Source organism: Enoplosus armatus, chromosome 14 (assembly GCF_043641665.1).
Source record: "Enoplosus armatus isolate fEnoArm2 chromosome 14, fEnoArm2.hap1, whole genome shotgun sequence".
NCBI classification, from domain to species: domain Eukaryota; kingdom Metazoa; phylum Chordata; class Actinopteri; order Centrarchiformes; family Enoplosidae; genus Enoplosus; species Enoplosus armatus.
This window is the reverse complement of record NC_092193.1, coordinates 16,499,822-16,517,408: the sequence shown is the minus strand read 5'-3', so window position 1 is coordinate 16,517,408 and position 17,587 is coordinate 16,499,822. Positions and strand designations below refer to the sequence as shown.

General features: G+C 41.4%; 1 protein-coding gene across 2 annotated transcripts; it reads left to right on the top strand.

Annotated features, from left to right (window-relative positions):
- Positions 1-544: 544 nt before the first annotated feature.
- Positions 545-16,931, top strand: wls (Wnt ligand secretion mediator). 2 transcript variants are annotated; one of them, XM_070919082.1, is made up of 12 exons: positions 545-738; positions 4,296-4,568; positions 8,573-8,697; positions 9,155-9,316; positions 9,525-9,661; positions 12,044-12,212; positions 13,049-13,146; positions 13,391-13,454; positions 14,339-14,482; positions 14,613-14,696; positions 14,903-15,056; positions 15,964-16,931. In XM_070919082.1, exons 1-12 carry the CDS (start codon positions 633-635, stop codon positions 16,071-16,073), a joined length of 1,626 nt encoding a protein of 541 aa, XP_070775183.1. In that variant the 5' UTR covers positions 545-632; the 3' UTR covers positions 16,074-16,931. The 2 variants fall into 2 exon arrangements, with proteins under 2 accessions (XP_070775183.1, XP_070775185.1); XM_070919084.1 differs by lacking the exon at positions 4,296-4,568.
- The last annotated feature ends 656 nt before the right edge of the window (positions 16,932-17,587 follow it).

Sequence of the window (17,587 nt, the reverse complement as noted above, 5' to 3'; positions counted from 1 at the left end):
TTTTGTCAAAATCCAAGAAAAGTGAAGAAAATACTTATCTCAAAGGACAGGTGGACGTGCTGTTGTTCACAGTGTAGGATTGAAAGTCCCTTTTAAAACAACACTTTTTTACACGTTTATTATCTCGAACCAAAACTGCAGAATATTGGTAAAAATGTAGTTAACTTATTTAGCAAATGGCACAAACATCAAATGCTGTATCTATTATTGATGTGAACCAAGAATACATTTTGAAGGACAATGTGTTGACGGTACTGAGCACAAAACATGGGATGGGGCCTCTAAAACCTTCCTTTAAATAGCCCTGCAGGCAATACCCCCACAACAGGGGCGCTATCACAGGCATTCAATGACACGGTAACCTGCATTACCAGCCTCTATTGCAATGCGGTGGCGCCCACAGATCTTTCCCCGGTCTAGTGTTGGCTGGTCGGGAATAAAGCTGAGTGCTATTCGGTCATGTGATTCCTGTTTTTTTCCTCCTTCGAAGTTGAAAGGCAGGAGCAGAGCGGTGGAGGGGGCCCAGCTTGCCTTCCTACTGGCCGTTGATGCAACGTTTTCGTCCCTTTTCCACCACATTGTTGTTTGTTTCTCGCTCGGTGTGATATTTTTACTCCAACCTTTCCATCGCGATGGCGGGGGCTATTATTGAAAATATGAGCACCAAAAAGTTGGTGATAGTGGGAGTTATTCTGCTTTTGTTTCAGGCGTTTGCCTTCATGGTCGGCGGTTTAATTGGTAAGTTTTCCGCTTCTTTATCCCTGACTTTTATCATTTCTTTAGCTAACGCTTGTGTCTGTGCGCGCGTGCCTGTTGAAATTTAAACGTTAACGTCTCTAAACGGTCAAAGCGCAAAGTTTTAAGTTGAGCTGTTCGTTACATGCCTCCATACCATGTTTTCACAAGAAAGAAGAGACGGTAAGCGCTAACTTTTAGCTGTATTTTACCCACCTGAGCTTGACCGAGTCGTGCACAAACAATGCGGCGCTTTGAAACAGTCACTGTGACACCAAAGCTGCCGAAGTGCACCTCCGCTAAATCACTGCTTTGTATCAAGGTGTTTTGCTGCCTGCATGCCACAACCGCTGGCTTCATTTTTTCGGCTAAAAATAACACAGGATACCACAGTTTGTGGGTTAATTTCTGATTTTCAGCACAGGAATGCTCTGAAATACATCCAAGCTTTTGTGTTTCTTTGATCCAAACTCGAATGTCCCCCCCCCCTTTCTCTCCTCATACCTCCTCCCCCTCCTCCTCCTCTTCCTCCTCTCCCCCCACCTCTCATATATAATGTCTGTCTGCTGTGTGGGGCCCCAGGCAGCATCTCTACCTTCCTTTCACTCCTTCCTCTCCCCCCTGTGTGAAGCCTCCCCTTCTCCCCAAATCCCTATCGCCTCGCAGGCAGAACATTCATGTTTCCTCCTCTTCCGTCTTCCTCTGGTTTCATTTGCATTGAGACAGACAGTGGTGCATTAAAAAAAACAACACACACAAGTGCACACAGCTGTCAAAGTTGCATTTTGCCTTGAGGACTGTATTGGAGTTGCTGTCAAGTTTCTTCAAATCCACCCACCCACTCACACACACAGGCACAACAGCTACACACACACACACACACACACACACACACACACACACACACTTGATAGAAATTGAGTCCATGTGAAAGATGCCCATCTTCCTTATGGGCTGAGTCTGGAAGCCATCCACAGCCCCCCAACACCAGCCAGTCTCTCTCTGCGTCCCTGCAGTCCCTCTCACTCGCTGCATGGCTGGTGATATAAATTAGCTTGTTCGGTTCGTTCCTGGCTGAGATGGTTTTAATGAAGCCAGATTCCTTTTGTGTGTGCTCCGTGGCTGAGGGCGGCAGGGGTAATTGAGTAGAAAGGGGTTTTTCTCCCCTTGTTTCCCGACAAACCCAGGAACACGGCATGGGGTCAGCAGGCTGAGGGGACGGCCTTTATTCTGGACACTCTGCGATGGAGGCTGGAGGAGCTGGTGTGCTGCTGGACTCTCGGGGTCACTAGATAATTAAACTCCAAGGGGTTTCCAGATAACTGGGTTTAATTCAGTTTGGTGTGTCTCCTTGGTCGCTCTGTGTGTCTTTTATTTTATTTTTACATGGCTGTTAACACACTTAGTTGAAAGTTCCATGAAGATAACCATGGTTGAGTTTTATGACTGTGTGGAGTACGTGTTAAAGGGTGTGTAAACTGTTTGTGGTGTCTGCTGTTCAGCTCTCTGGTAAGAGTGAACAGATATGATTAGATGTTCAGATAAGTAACAGGGTCCCTCTGTACTGGCACACTATTCTGATTTATATGTTTTTTTTTGGATTACTTTTACAGTTGTTTTTTTTGCAGTTATAGTTATATGTAGGACCTTTTGGAAACCAGGAAATACCATATGATATCCAATCTAAACGTATTACTCCTCACGAGTTGGTGCCTGCTAGAAGGTCCTTTCGACAGTGACAGCTTTGAATCTGCTTAGATATGTCACTAATCTTTTTCATGAGCTGAATCTGAAACCTCTGGGCTTTCATGTTCGCCCCCATGAGTCAGTATGTCCCACAAGCACCCTCAACAGTAATTACAGCTTATGCAGTCTTCCTAGATGCGTCACAAATGGCTTGGCGCATTCAGTAGTGGAGCATTTCTCCTGTTCTGCTCAAACAAATTGGAAACACCTGCATGTTTATCTTCAAGCCATTCCCCCGAGCTTCAGTGGGATTCAAGGCAGGTTGCATAAGGACTTTCATAAAGTTGTTTTTAAGGTATTTCAGCGTTGTTTTGCCTGTATGATTATGTTCACTGCCCTGTTGAAACATAAATCATCATTCAAATCATAGGACTTTGGCACTCTGTGATAGACCCTTTGCAGAACAAATTTGCTGCTTGTTGTTCCAGTAGATGTTCATTCACATACAGAAGGGACGGGGTTCATGAGGGTGAGCTGTGAGTTGCGGTGACAGACAAGGGAGCTATGTTTTTGACTCCCAGGTACCTGTTTGTCGTGGTGTACAGTTCAGACTTTAAAATGCTGCACTAACTTCTGCAGTAAGTAATTCCTCTGAGATTCAGTCAGATTAGATCTGTATTCTTACAGTCCCAGATATGTTGTATCTGCTTGCTCAGTTTGGTGAGGTGACCACTTCTGTTAAGCATCTGGGTGGTTCCTTCTTTTCCTTCTTTTTTTATTTATTCAAATTATCAATACCAATACATTTTCCTTTATACTGAAAGTAACCATTTATTTATTTTCATGAACAATCTGATGATTATTTTGTTAATTGTTTAGTCTATAAAATGTACAAAAGAAGGGAAACTTACAATTTAAATTTCCCGGAGTCCAACGTGATGTCTTGAAGGGGCTTTTTTTTGTTCAACCAACAGTCCAACACTCTATTTACTTTACATATACTTTCTTTACTGTCATATATCAATCAGTCATATATCATTTATAATAATATATGTCAATACATTTAAAAAATGTAACTGACAATGTCAGCTGCATGTGAATTGTGGCTGTAATACCACACAATTCAAAGAAAGTTAAGTGGCTTGAATATTCTTTGAAGGCAGTGTAGGTTGTTTAATATATGGATGGCTTTATGACTTGACCCCATTATTTGTTTTATATATTATATTTATTTTACCTGATATCAGAAAATAAGGGGCTCACTGAAAATGCTGGTCATCAAATTGTCTGCTCTGCTACATGATGTTTAATATAAGCCTGTGAGTTTAGCTTTTTGCCTTGAGGCTACACCTCTGACTTTCAAACCTCTCGGATGTCGTTCACGTCAGACCTCCAGCTTTCACAACAGGAGACCAAAGTTTTAGTGAGTGCATGATAGATCTTTTCCCAAGTACTACTAAAATCCTGTGAACAGAGACTACAAACACCAGTCTTGTCATGCTCATGAATCTCAATGCGTAAACAGTGTAATTGGTGCCTGAGAGCTTTCTGGAATTTTCCCTCCCATCACTTCACAGAGAGAGAGCCTTGCTACTTCTAAACAGTGTTAAAAGTAATTGTCAGACTGTTTGGACTGGGTTTGGCTGAAACCCAACCTGTTGATTGTCCCTAATGGTTGCTAAGATATTAATATTGTCCATGCACAGTTAAATCCAGAGTGCTCAAGTTTTATTTATTGATTTGTATTCAAACCTTTTGTATGATTTATTAGTTTGAGGGGAAATTTGGCTTGGCAGGACCTTGAAACACTTTGCTGCAGTATTTCAATATGACACCTAGTCTAACGTCTGCCCTACTTGTGTTTGTCTCACCAGCTCCCAGCCCCACCACAGCAGTCCACTACATGGCCACCAAGTGTGTGGACACAGTCAAGCACCGACAGGAAACCAAATGGTTCATGCCTTGGGGTCCTAACCAATGCGACAAGATCCGGACCTTTGATGAGGCCATGGCCAAGAAGATTGAGGCCAACAACATTGTGTTTGCTGTCCATATTCCTCTGCCAAACAAGGAGATGAGCCCCTGGTTCCAGTTCATGCTGGTCATCCTGCAGTTTGACATCGCATTTAAGATGTACAACCAGATAGGTGAGAACCAAGGCTTTCTTATGGCTTTCAAAAAAGGTTGAGGACAACATGGCTCATGTTTCTCCTCTAGGACATGGCTTTCACGATGTAGGACTTGGGACTTGGTGTTAAGAAACGAAAGACATTTAGGTGGTAATGAACAAGTAATAATTACTTGGTTAATTATATTTCAAGTTAGGGTAATTCTCCTTCTGCGTGTGCTACATTGTTTCAGTGTCTTGAGTTTTTTTTCCCCCCCAGTTGTGTCAATATTTTGTCTCTGTTATTTCTCAGTTTCACAATCTGAAGGCAAATATTTACAGTGGCTCAATGTGGCCAAGCTACCCTCTGAAATATTCACATCTATTGTCACTTCTAATCTCTCGCAGAATAAATTCAAGTGCATAGTCCTTCCCACTTTACCAGTAATACTTGTCGTTATGTTTCTTATATTACCTTCCCAGTAAGACGTCGTGGTCGGATGTTGTCTTGTGGTCTAATCTCAGTCTATCAGGGTGAATGCTCGAGGAACCCACAGAAATGGGTCTTTTTCAGTAGATTGGATTTCTTTTACACTGAAAGGCAGCAAACAATGATGGATGTCCTGCTGTTTGTTCTCTATAGCGGCATAGACCCTTGGGGGTTTTGTAGACAGGCATGTCAGACACCTTTGAGACAGATAAAAAGAGAGAAAAGGGAGGTAATCTGGACCTTGGTTGCCTCTGAGCAATGTCATGTCTTATTGTCCAATCCTGAGACCCACAACCAAATGATTTTAATACTTTAGATATGATGTCATCTCAGTATAGTGGATTTCACAGTTTTCAACATTCATGTGTTTTTTCATCTCTTACGACAGAGGCATAAAGTGGTTAACTAATTTCTCCCCCTTTGTGTAATAGTCCTGAACTTCCTGCAATCCTAACAGTCTTAAAGGGAAGTGAAAGTTAAGTGATTAAAGCTTAGAGGAAAAAAAAGAAACTGAAGCTTTAAGTCTCTCATAGATAGTTTTTCTTCAGCCTGTTTAGCCAGTGACTAGGTTAATAAATTTAGTCTGATTTTGGGCCCCAGGCTCTGTCAAATATGTAGTTTCTATTGTCATGAGGGGAATTTAGCAGCAACTTTACTGTACCACATTTTGCGTATCCACCCAGTGTCAAACAACACTGTTGTGAAGAGTATCTGTGGTTAGAAAGACCTACAGCATCTCAGTGCTTGAATGAGAGGAAAGGGGGGAGGACGAGGGAGATAACTGGTATCTCAACGAAGACAGGGTTTGGTATCCTGGTGGGGGGCTTGAGATCCTGAAAGCAGGGATTAGAGAGGATGATGAGAGTCTAATAAGTGACTGGATCACCAGGAGAGCCTGGGAAAGAAGTTTTGACTCTCAGTTACATCTTTCGTCTCATGGCGTGGAATGTATATCTATGCATGTTCTTTCAACTGGAGCTTTATGACGACCTTGTACACAGTCATGTCTACACTGACAAATGTCTACACATCCACCTTAATTTGTAATTAACGGAAAAGGATAAGAGGTAATTGTAATAATGTAGAGAACAAAAGGTTTGTGGTATATACAGCCCAGCCTTTTCTGGTCTGGCTTGTCTAAACAGTCATGTTGCGATGGTGGCCTAGTCATCGACATCATTTGCTTGCTCACATTTTTGGCCTCCACGGAAATGTGTTAGGGGGCTGTGGGTTGTTTACTGCCTGGCTGCCAGACAGAGGAGTCAGTGAATCAGCCTGGACCACAGACAGGTCTCTCTGCCAGATGCTACAGACTAATTTTGATGTTTCTGAGCTACATAAGGTGCTGTGAGAACAAGTGGATGTAAAGGGAGCTGAGTGCTGTAGATGCTGCATGTAGTAGAAACCAGCTAAAACCCATGATTTTCTGACTGTTTTGAACCCCTTCATCTTTGCTTTTTGTGTATTCTCCTGAGACAAGGTGTGCTTGAAGGAAAGCCTGTACAAACTAGCTTGTTTCAAGCATACCCAAGCCTTAAGGCTGTTGTGTAGTAAGAATATATATAAGTAATAGGCAGATTGCTGGTGCAAGGTATCACGCATGCCATCTAATTTTGCTACTTCTGCTACTTCCTCTGTCCTGATGGATACCTCAGAAGATAGCAGGGTTTTTCTTGGATTTCATTTTCAAATGTGACTTATTTGTTTAATGCAAAAAATCCAGCAGTACATTAAATTACCTTTTTTAAAGCTATTAACATCCATATGTAGCAAGCTGTATTATTATTATACAGATATAGCATTGTACAAACTATTCAGGTAGTCATTTTGCCAAATAGCAAAACTTAATCTTAGGTAAAACTTGTAGTCTTTGCATTTCAGTTCTTAAAAAAAATATACATTTATTATTTGTATATTGTTTTTCTTTTAAAAAAACTACTTCTAATTCTTATTGACACAGTGCTTGTCTGCTGTGTGTTTCTGCACCTTTCTGTCTTTGCTGCTGTGACTGTAAATTTCCCCGCTGTGGGATTAATAAAGTCTAAGTCATTATAACTTAATTGAATTTGTTGATAGCTAAACCTAAACATATTTGATAAAGATTTGATAGGATTCAGATTCCTTGAAGTGAGTAGATACTGGATTCAGATTTAATAAAATTATAATAAAAACAATGGAGCCAGGTCTTCCATAATTAACAAAATGGTGTCTGCTTGTCTGTCTAAATCCTGACCAGAACACTCTGTGCCAAAGGTAGGCGGACTCTGTTCTACAGCTGTGTGGCAAATGAACATAAGGCCATCTCTTCCTTGACTACCTTATCTGTGTGACAATGTGCGTCCCAGAGAAGAGCTTCGCCCTTATTAACCACTCCACCCACCTGGCCCACTCCACCCCAGCACCAAGCACCCCTTGGCCAAAGTCCAGCAATAACACAGCTGTTGAGGAGGCTTAGTTTCCGTGGCGATGGCCGCTGGACTGGAGTGGAATGTTTGCATGAAGTGAGCTGACATTCGAGGGTGTCTGGCTCGACCAATGGCAGAGTGGAGGGCATTACAGAGACACTCGGCTGCCAGTTCTCATCTGGTTCCCTCTCCCCTTCCTCTGCTTTTTTTTCCCTTTCTCACAGCACAGGCCACTGGGTTTCTTTCTCTTCATTCCAGCTTGTTTCATAACGGCACAAGAGGCACTCTGGAGGGCTGGAGGAGAGAACATTTGGCTTTGTAATGTGATCTAAAGATGCAGTTTTAATAGCTTGGCTTTGGATGTTTTTGTTGGGCTGGGCTGTTGGAGGCCAGCTCAAGGTCTTGTTGGAGTTTATGTCAAGTAGGAAGTAACCTAGATTTGGGCCACCATGGAGAGCAGACTGAATCACTGAGTATGTTTACATGTTGAGAAATAATCCTATTAATATCACAGTTTCAGACTCATTCCAGGTGACAGGACCACGTATTAACACTCAAATGATTTGGCCTTGTATAAACATGTTTGTTTTTAGAGCAAACTGACCAAAACCAGTCTAGCTGAAAGTACAGCCTTCTTACATGAACAGAATGATCCCGATGACAGACATCAGTAAGAACTACAGCCAAGAAGCTCAGATTCTCAACGACTTTAAATGACTAAAATGTCCATCACCTCATCTTCTTTACATTGTACCACTCTGGAGTACATTAGCATGTGAAACAATAGCACGTTACCTGAAAACAGTGCCTTTTCAGATTGTAGAGGGGAGTGTCGCCATGTCAGTGCTAGCAGTGTTGTCACTTTGCTGGTCTCATAGTTAAAAGGCCATGGCTGTCTGTCATTAGGACTTAATTGTATCCCGTCACTGGGATAATAACACCCAGCTGAGTTGTGCAGTGAGGAGGTAGAACAGGCATTGAAATACAGATGTTTTCTTTCCATGTTTGGAAGACATACATTCTCTGTTTGGCAATCACTGTGTAATTCTTTGGGTGTAATGAATTTGGTGACAGTTTTGAAAAAATAAATGTCGACTAAATGTTTGCACTGATCTGAAAGTGAATTGTTGCTGTGGTCATTCTCTCCAGAGGACGGAGCGTTGGCCACCATTGACGTTGGCCTGGCCTACAGAGATGACACGGTCAGTGAGTGGACAGAGATGGCTCACTCTTTTGAACAGAGGAAGCTCACCTGCAACTTCACTACTACCAAGGTGTGTAAATGACGCTCACCATTATGTGTCTTTTAGAATACCAAAAACAACTTATTCTAGTGTACTACAACAATAATAGTACCTGGTATTTGTCCATGTGTCCTGTTTGTCTTCATTATCAGCTTCCACAGATGCTATTGCTGTTGCAGATGATCCATATAAATAATTGTCAAGGTTCAAATCAAAGTAACTGGCTTATTTTGTCATCAGTTTTTAACTCAAAAATTATTTTTTGACGACAATTTTTATGTCATTACAAAGTTATTTTTAGCTAGAAATATTTCTTAGGGGATTTTGCTCCACCTCTTTCAGTGTTGGCTGATTTGTATGGGAGTGATTCACAACGTAGCTTAAGGGCACTTTGGCACATTTTAAACCTGTTCCTCCAGTAGATAGTGGTTATCTTGAGATGAATGTGTTTTAAACCACACATGGTGTGCTGCGGTGTGTTTTCCAGACCTACGAGAACGAGGGACGTTACTATGAGTGTGACCTGCTGCCCTTCATGGAGGTCGGCAGCGTGGCCCACAAGTACTATCTTCTCAACATTCGCCTGCCTGTCAACGAGCGCAAGAAGGTCAATGTGGGGATCGGCGAAATCAAAGACATTCGTCTTGTTGTAAGTTTGCATTTGATTGGCACCTCTGTATGTGAAGCTTTTTGGTAGGCTGCTTAATGTTGACCCACACAGCCGAGGGTCCTTTTTTCAGCAGTGACAAATGTGGCCATTGAGTGATACGGTATTGGCGTTAGGACTTGTTTGCCAATGAAATAACATACACAACACAAATGGTTGACACTGATGATGTTTTTTTTCTTCTCCCAAGAGCATCCATCAGAACGGAGGCTTCACCAAAGTGTGGTTTGCCATGAAGACATTCCTCACACCCAGCATCCTCATCATCATGATCTGGTACTGGAGACGGATCACTCTCATGAGCAGACCTCCTGTGCTACTAGAGAAGTAAGGCAGCTCCCTCATCTGTATCTCACCACTGCATTGTTAGCACTGTATTTATATTGTTGGAGAATTATACCTTTTTGGCATCACAATTCCAGCTGAAATGATCATCCCAAGATGAGGAACGCCTGCAATTAAGAACTCAGTTTTACATTTAGGTGAATGAAGCTTGTTTGAAGAAAGTAATGGTTTCATTATACGCAGCAGAGGCTCTGATTCAGTCTGTCTACTGGGTGAAGGCATATATTAACTATGGATGAAATGTACAAGTAGGGCATGCTGACTCTGCAGTGAAGGGCACTGATGTCAGAAGGTATTGTTCATCAAACATCTGAGGAGGAATGTTATCGAGGACCTTGAGCAGGTCACTCATGTTAAACTGTCTGTAATGTGTTGTAAGCAAACAAATCTGTGAATGTGATAAACTGGGCCACTTGGTTTCTCATTTAAAAAAAAAAAGACCTTCCTCTTGCCGGATTTCCTCTGAAGATATAGAAAATATATATTTAGAAAAAAAAAAAAAAAAAAAAAAAAAAAAAAAAAAATATATATATATATATAGAAATAGAAAGGGGGGGTGGTGGTTTGTGTAGAGTAGCAAATACAGGTAGTTCTGCCTGAAGCAGACAGTTTGACTGCCATGCTGTGGAAAGTTGCAGCTATGCTCAGAGCCCAGTGTTTGTCTAACCCCCTGCTGTGCTGGGAAGACAGATCAGTAAGAGGCAGCGTTCTGCGCCACAGGAAGTGCCTGGCGAAGCGTGAAACGCGTTACAAAATCTGCAAGCTAGCACTCAGCCGACACTAGCATACAGGACATACACACCAGCTCGCTCACACACACACACACACACACACACACACACACACACACACACACACACACACACACACACAGAGTCAGTGTCTCTCTCCTTCCCTCTGTATTTTCCGGCTCAAGGCTCTTATTCCCAAATGACCAGCAGGGTCTCAGGAAGTGCGACTCGTACCCTATTTGTGGACGGCGGATGATTTTTTCATGCTGTAAAAGCTTCACCAGAGTCTCCTGTCATGCTAGTCCACAGAGGTGTCGAGACTTCGTCTAAACGTAGAGGACAGATGTGAGTGGGAACTCTCAATGTGGAAAATAACCTAGGATGATATAATTCATAAAATGACCATCTTCATTTTGAGACTTTAGAAACTTAAAATTGTAAACTAAAAAATGTTCTGTGCTCAACAAAAGCAGAGACGGTGAATTGTCATTGTGACTTGTCAAAGCAGGAAAAGCACTGGTGGGATTAATAACATTAAGGATTGCCTTGTTAAGTTAAATGTGACGGTGAATCAGCACCCAGGAAGTGGCTCACCCAAATGGAACGCAGACATAATTAATGTTATTAGTTACACCTGTGCCTTTCCTGCTATCACATGTCAAAAGGTCTTGTATAAAAAGCCTATGTAGGATACCAAGCCCTTTGTCTTTTTCCACACACACACACATTCACAGATAGATACCGGCCTCAGCTCTCCTGTCTGTGTTGGTGGTCCTCAGGACACATTCCCTGCATACCAGTCAAATGTGGTTTCACTCTGTACGCTCCGTAGAACATCGCTGACGAGCTGTCTAGAGTGGAATTGCTTAGAACCTGTGTTACATTACCCAAAGCGTTTGCAAAAAATGTTTGTACCCAAATGTTTTCAGGTCACCTTTATCTGCTGCCCCCCCTCGGCACACACACACGCACACAAACACTGTAGCTCTGTTTTGCCCTTTTAACTGTCTATTTACGATCATTCTTTCATCTGCTGGCGGCATGCAGGGACCTGCTGCAGACGCTTGGAAGACTAGCTCTATGCTGTCTGTCTGTAGGCTGGTTGTTCTTGAGTAATCCACCCTTGTTTCTCTCTAAATGTCTGGATTTCAAGGTTGAGGGAGGTTGGCTGTAATGATGAGGCTTATTCGAAGAGGCAGTGAATTATGTAGAATTGGATAGGTCAGTGGGGACACACTGTGCTTGTAGCTGAATGGATAATCAATAATGTCCCAAGATCTAATGAGCCTGCTTCAGCAGACGCCTTGCTCTAAAACATTGATTGTGTCTGTGTAAAATATGTAGTCCAGATTCAGGTGTAAAGCGTGTCAATTAAAGTGACCCTACATTTTCATCTGCCAACAATGTTTAACTCTACATTTTCTCTTTCCTCAAGGGTTGTAGCTTGTTTGGTCTCATTCATGTATCTTCCTTGAACCTGTAGCTACAGGAGTTATACTGCTATATTCATTTAAAATGTAACATTCATTATCAACAAGCATCAATAGATAATTTGATTATGATTATACAAAAATTGTATAATCCTGCGACCCTCAGATGTTTGATGTTGAAAAATTATAAATTTGCTCCTCAGGGTAATCCTTGCTCTGGGCATCTCCATGACATTCATCAACATCCCAGTGGAGTGGTTCTCTGTGGGTTTCAACTGGACCTGGATGCTGCTTTTCGGAGACATCAGGCAGGGCATCTTCTACTCCATGCTGCTCTCCTTCTGGATCATCTTCTGTGGGGAGCACCTCATGGTACTGTGCATGACACCATTTAATTTTTAATGTTTGATGTTTTTTGGACTGACCTGCAGACTTGCTTGCTTGCTAACTGCAATCTCACTTATAGCCATTTAGTGTGAGGTAAGTCCCATCACAGCCATTCTCTGATTACTTAATGGTGTTGTAAAAAAGATGATAAAAACAAGGCCGAGTGCTTGCTTAGAGGAATGCTTCAGCGCTTCTGCATCTTGTCCTCTTCCTGAATCCAGGTTTATATAAAAAGTGTAGAGCACTATCAGCTTGACAAGCAGGTGCTTGAGGGTACATCTGCAGATACACTTTGCATCTCAATACTTATCAATTTGCAAGCTGTCAGTCATAAGACATGTTTATGTTTATCAGACCACAAATAAGACAAGAAGTAGTAGTAAAAATTATAGATGTTTCTGGGGGACAGGCCTTACTGATTACTGTACAAAAACACAACTTTATTCACTGATTTTGGTGAAACTGGGGACATTTTATGGGGAAAATATTTTTCCGGTATTCTCTCTGATGTCCTACAGGTGCTCTGCCTCAACTCTAGGTGATTTACAGAGTTTCCCGATGGACAGATAGCTTTAAAGTAACCGCTAACAGGAGCTGCCATTAGCTAGTTAGCTCAGTTAGCCGTGCAGTTGGCGGCCCTATTAGCTTAGCTGACTCTGCCTGGCCTGGGATCTCAGCATGGGTAGGCTAATGATGTTATCTATAGTGTGACCTTGATCAAGAAGAATTTTGGTGATAATGGACTTCTTGTACCATATATGATCTATGAAATGTAATACAGTATATCCCATCTTTAAGTCTGTTTTTTCCTTTTCTCTCAGGACCAGACAGAGAGGAACCGTTTCTCAGTCTACTGGAAGCAGGTCGGGCCCATCGTGTTCGGCTCCTTCTGCCTCTTTATCTTTGACATGTGTGAGAGGTGAGACTACGTCTTATTTTCCTCTCTATTTAGAACAACAGACTTGTTTGACAAACGTGGTAAATATCAGTATGAAATACGTTATGATAAGGAATCTTGAGATTCTGTTGTATTTTTCATTTCTATTTTTATGCTCAATCTCCACATGCTATGTATATCATCTGCTTTTTGTAATGAAATGCTGTGACACACTCAAAAGAGGCAACATATAAATGTTGGTGTTGTTTTTGTTTTGTGTCACCAGAGGGGTCCAGCTGACAAACCCCTTCTACAGCATCTGGGCGTCTGATGTAGGAACTGAGCTTGCTGTATCCTTTTTTATACTTGCAAACAGCTTGTCTGACAGGTAGGATGCTAATAAACCCCCCCAGGGTGTAAAGGTTTCTTCTATTTACGTTTACCAACACTGTACTGTTGTTAGTCTTATCTTCAGGCTCAAGGTACCATGACTTGCCTCTGGTTCTTGCAGTACATGTATGAGAAATTCTTCTAGTTGGCTTTAGCATGGACTGGAAACTGATCTCTTGGCTAATAAGAAGAGAAATAATTCAGTAATGCCATATGTGAAAGCATTGCCCAGGGTCTTGGGATGATGTGTTTACGTGTGTAGTGGTTTCTGAGCATTGCAGGATTCATCAGCACACCTTCAAAAACAACTGCCAAACGCCTGTGCTTTTTTCAGTCTTTTCTCCTCTTTTTCTCTGAGCCCCATCAAAAGTAAAAGCTTGTTTAGTGTTCCTGACTCTCAGCAGTTTGAAGACATTTGGTAAAGTGTCTATAACCAATGTCATCAAATCTTTATAAGGCCCACCGCTGACATGTTTCTGCTTGCCCTCTAATGCAGTACAGTTTATTAAAGTTTTATTAATGAGACACATAACCTCCCAGAATTTAAAACCATTTTTTCATGATTTATAGTTATTGATTTTAAAGTGTGCAGACAAGCAAATTGTCTCTCCGCTTATTAGCCCTTTTTTCAGTCTGCAATATATATGTAATGTTACATTCAGGTGCATATAAGGCTAAACCTGCAAACCAGTACATAAAGTCTACTTACTTGAGAATGATGAGTATGTATTTGTGTAGAAACATTTTTTAAATAATTAGATCTTCCATATATCTACAGTATGCACCACCACTCTGCTGACAGACGAGTGTTATTTGGTTATTTCCTTGACTGCCGTTGCCTCAGATGGCATTCATAATTGTGGCAGGGATCTGTGCCTGTCTCTACTTCCTCTTCCTCTGCTTCATGGTTTTTCAAGTCTTCCGCAACATCAGCGGTAAGAGGACGTCCCTGCCTGCCATGTCCAAGGCCAGACGCCTGCACTATGAGGTGTGTTTTCATCTGGTATTGTAATTGTTCTTTGTCACCAATAAAAACCAAACAATTTGGTCATGATGGTATTAAGTGATTTCTCTGCCGTACAGATGTTTTTAACCTCATCCTCTTTATCACCCTGTAGGGTCTGATTTTCAGGTTCAAGTTCCTCATGCTGGTCACTCTGACCTGTGCTGCCATGACTGTCATCTTCTTCATCATCAGTCAGGTGAGTGCCATAATGTTATGAAATCAGAAGTAATGCCCTCCACAGTTAGTACTATTTAGGTGATAATTGGTGAATTTGTATTTTATTTCAGTTACTATCAAAGCTATTTTGCTCCTGTCCCAAAACATACATACAGCCTGCCATGCAACCCCTTCGTCCTAAAAACAGTAACATAACAAGTGTGTATGTCTTTTGTCCGTGTCCAGGTGAATGAGGGCCACTGGCACTGGGGAGAGCACACAGTGCAGGTGAACAGCGCCTTCTTCACCGGCATCTACGGCATGTGGAACCTGTATGTCTTTGCCATCATGTTCCTCTACGCACCGTCTCACAAACGCTATGGAGACGAGCAGTCAAGTGGCCAGTGCATCACCGGTAACTACAGCTTTCTCCTTCTAAAGAAATAAGATGGATACAGTGTTGGTTGTTGATGCCCTGTGTTGCTTTATAGTAGTTATATGAGTTGGTTAGATAGGTCTGTTCATAGATAGGTCACTCAGTTCAATTCAGTCAAGTTTAACCCTGTTTGTTTGTTGTTTACTTAAATTTTGGGGTTGCATCTATAGGATCAATGGTGCTATAATTATTATATAAATATTTTGATAATTATTACAGTTAGTTTGCATTACTTTCTTCTAAGTGCTGCATACATAAACCTTCTCATTGTATTAAAATTATTGGTTGAACCTCATTAGTGTCCCAGCAAGTGTCTGTCCTCTGCTGTAAAGCTGCCTATTCATCCGAAGTTTGTTTTTGGAGGAAGGGACGGGGGGGTGATTCAGAAGGACCCAGATTCCCAGGGGAAAGAAGGGTCTCTTTGGCCCGAGAGGGTGATTCTAATGGACACCAGGCTTCCTTCCAGACAGAAAGGAAGGGAGCAGTGAAGAGAGGATGGGGGATGGGGAGGGGTGAAGAGCAGAGAAGTAATGAAAACCATCCATCCATCTCCTGACGTCAGTGACGCAGAGAGAGAAAAAGAGGGTTTGAAATTCTGGAAGCTTTCCCTGAAATGCGTCAACCAGTCTCATGGGAGGGGCGCCTCTCTCCAAGTTTCAGTCTCTGTGTTGCTTTTTACTTCATCAGCTCTTGAGTTTCACTTCTGTTTCAAACAAGCTGAAAGTATTTATGTTAATGAAATTCAGCTAAACCAACCTGAAGTGCAATGGATTTCATATGAAGAAATATGCACAACGAGAACCCAAACAAAATATATTTTCAAAGTATTTATATTATTGGTCCTTTTGGTGTTGATGTGTCCTGTGTGCAGGAGATGCCGGAGCAAACAGTGGAGAGGACATCCAGCTGACTACTACCATCACCCATGTTGATGGCCCCACTGAGATCTACAAGATGACTGGCAAAGAGGCCCACGAGTAGATTTCACACTGTAAGACTTTAAGACTCCCCTCTACTACCTACTGCTCCAATGATCCCCCTCCCTCGTATCTCTAATCAAACGGGCTTTTCTCTTTAATCTCCTGGCCCTAAAACACCATCAACAGTCCACCTTGCATGTACCTGCCAGTCCCACAGTTACTGTCCTCTTCCAGCACCAAACCCTCAGCTGTGTGACTTTTTACGTGCCACTGTTCCCAGTTGTATCTCTAAAGACTGAATATTATCAACACTCCTATCAGTCCTTTTCATTTCATGGTGGAATTTCTTTTTTCTTTATTACATTTCATACTTTATGTAAACTATGTTGTGTTTGTAAATGTTGCACAACACTTTTGACACTAAAAAGGAGGTTCAAGTGTAAAGAAAACCATTTCTTGGTGGTCAGAAGTTGCATTTGGCAGCCGTCACACTCCTGATTTTAAAGTTCAGTGTGGTGAAACTAAATCGTTTGTAAAGACCCGAGCGTTTAACAAAGGTGGACAGCAAGGTTTTGTAGATACATTTTAGCCACTCTGTTGGATTTTTCTGCTTAATTACCTGTTATATACTCAGTCAAGGCCTTAGAGCCTCTCACAAATACATATTCTTCCATAGAAAGTAGATCATGTTGAGTACTGCTGTCAATGTTCAGTCTGTTCAAGTGGTGGAAATCTTTTTTTATATCATTGGGGGAAATGTACAGACCACATAGCCACTTTGGGAAATGCATACTGTACGTTCATTATGTTACAATGTAGATATCTATTTTTTATAAAGTGCTCATTTTCAACTTCACAAAATATATGCATCAAGTTCTATCAATGTTTTTGAAGTTGACTGTAGCTTATAATACATGGTTCTTAGTTTTGTTTTTGCTTTTTATGCTAATTTAAATAAAAAAACCATTTTACTTAACACCCTTGTGTATTGTCATAGTGTTTGCCTGGAATGATTTAGTCATATGTTTTATATAAAAGTCCTTATTTGACAGTAATTTAAAGACTAATTAAACCATGAAAAGGGAATGTCTCTAATATCTCAGTCTTCAGTGTGTCTTGTGTCCTGTATATGTTTTATAGTGAGCCTAAATTACAGTTCTGTTTTATACCATACTGAATATACTAATCATAAAATCGGGACTTGAGTGTTTTGGCATAATTCACAGTTGAAACTTTTTGAAGTAAACTGACATTTGTGGGGTGCCTGAATATGAACATGTATTCATGTAGAGAGAGTGCGCCTCCACAAGGCTCACAGCAGAACAACAAACCTGCTTTCACTTTTCTCACCAGTCAAGTTAGCCAGCGAAGGGCTAGTGTGAAACAGGAAGTTGTGTTTTTGTGTTGTAGATTTTATGTACGTTCTGAATGAGGGATATTTGGGAGATAAAGTTGACTTTTGTTGGCACTTATAGTGCTTCATCAAAAGGTAGAAAGTATTAATACAGTTTTCATGTAGTGTTGGTTACTAGTATTTCCTGTTTGGAAGACTTTGCTTTTACTTTACTACATTGC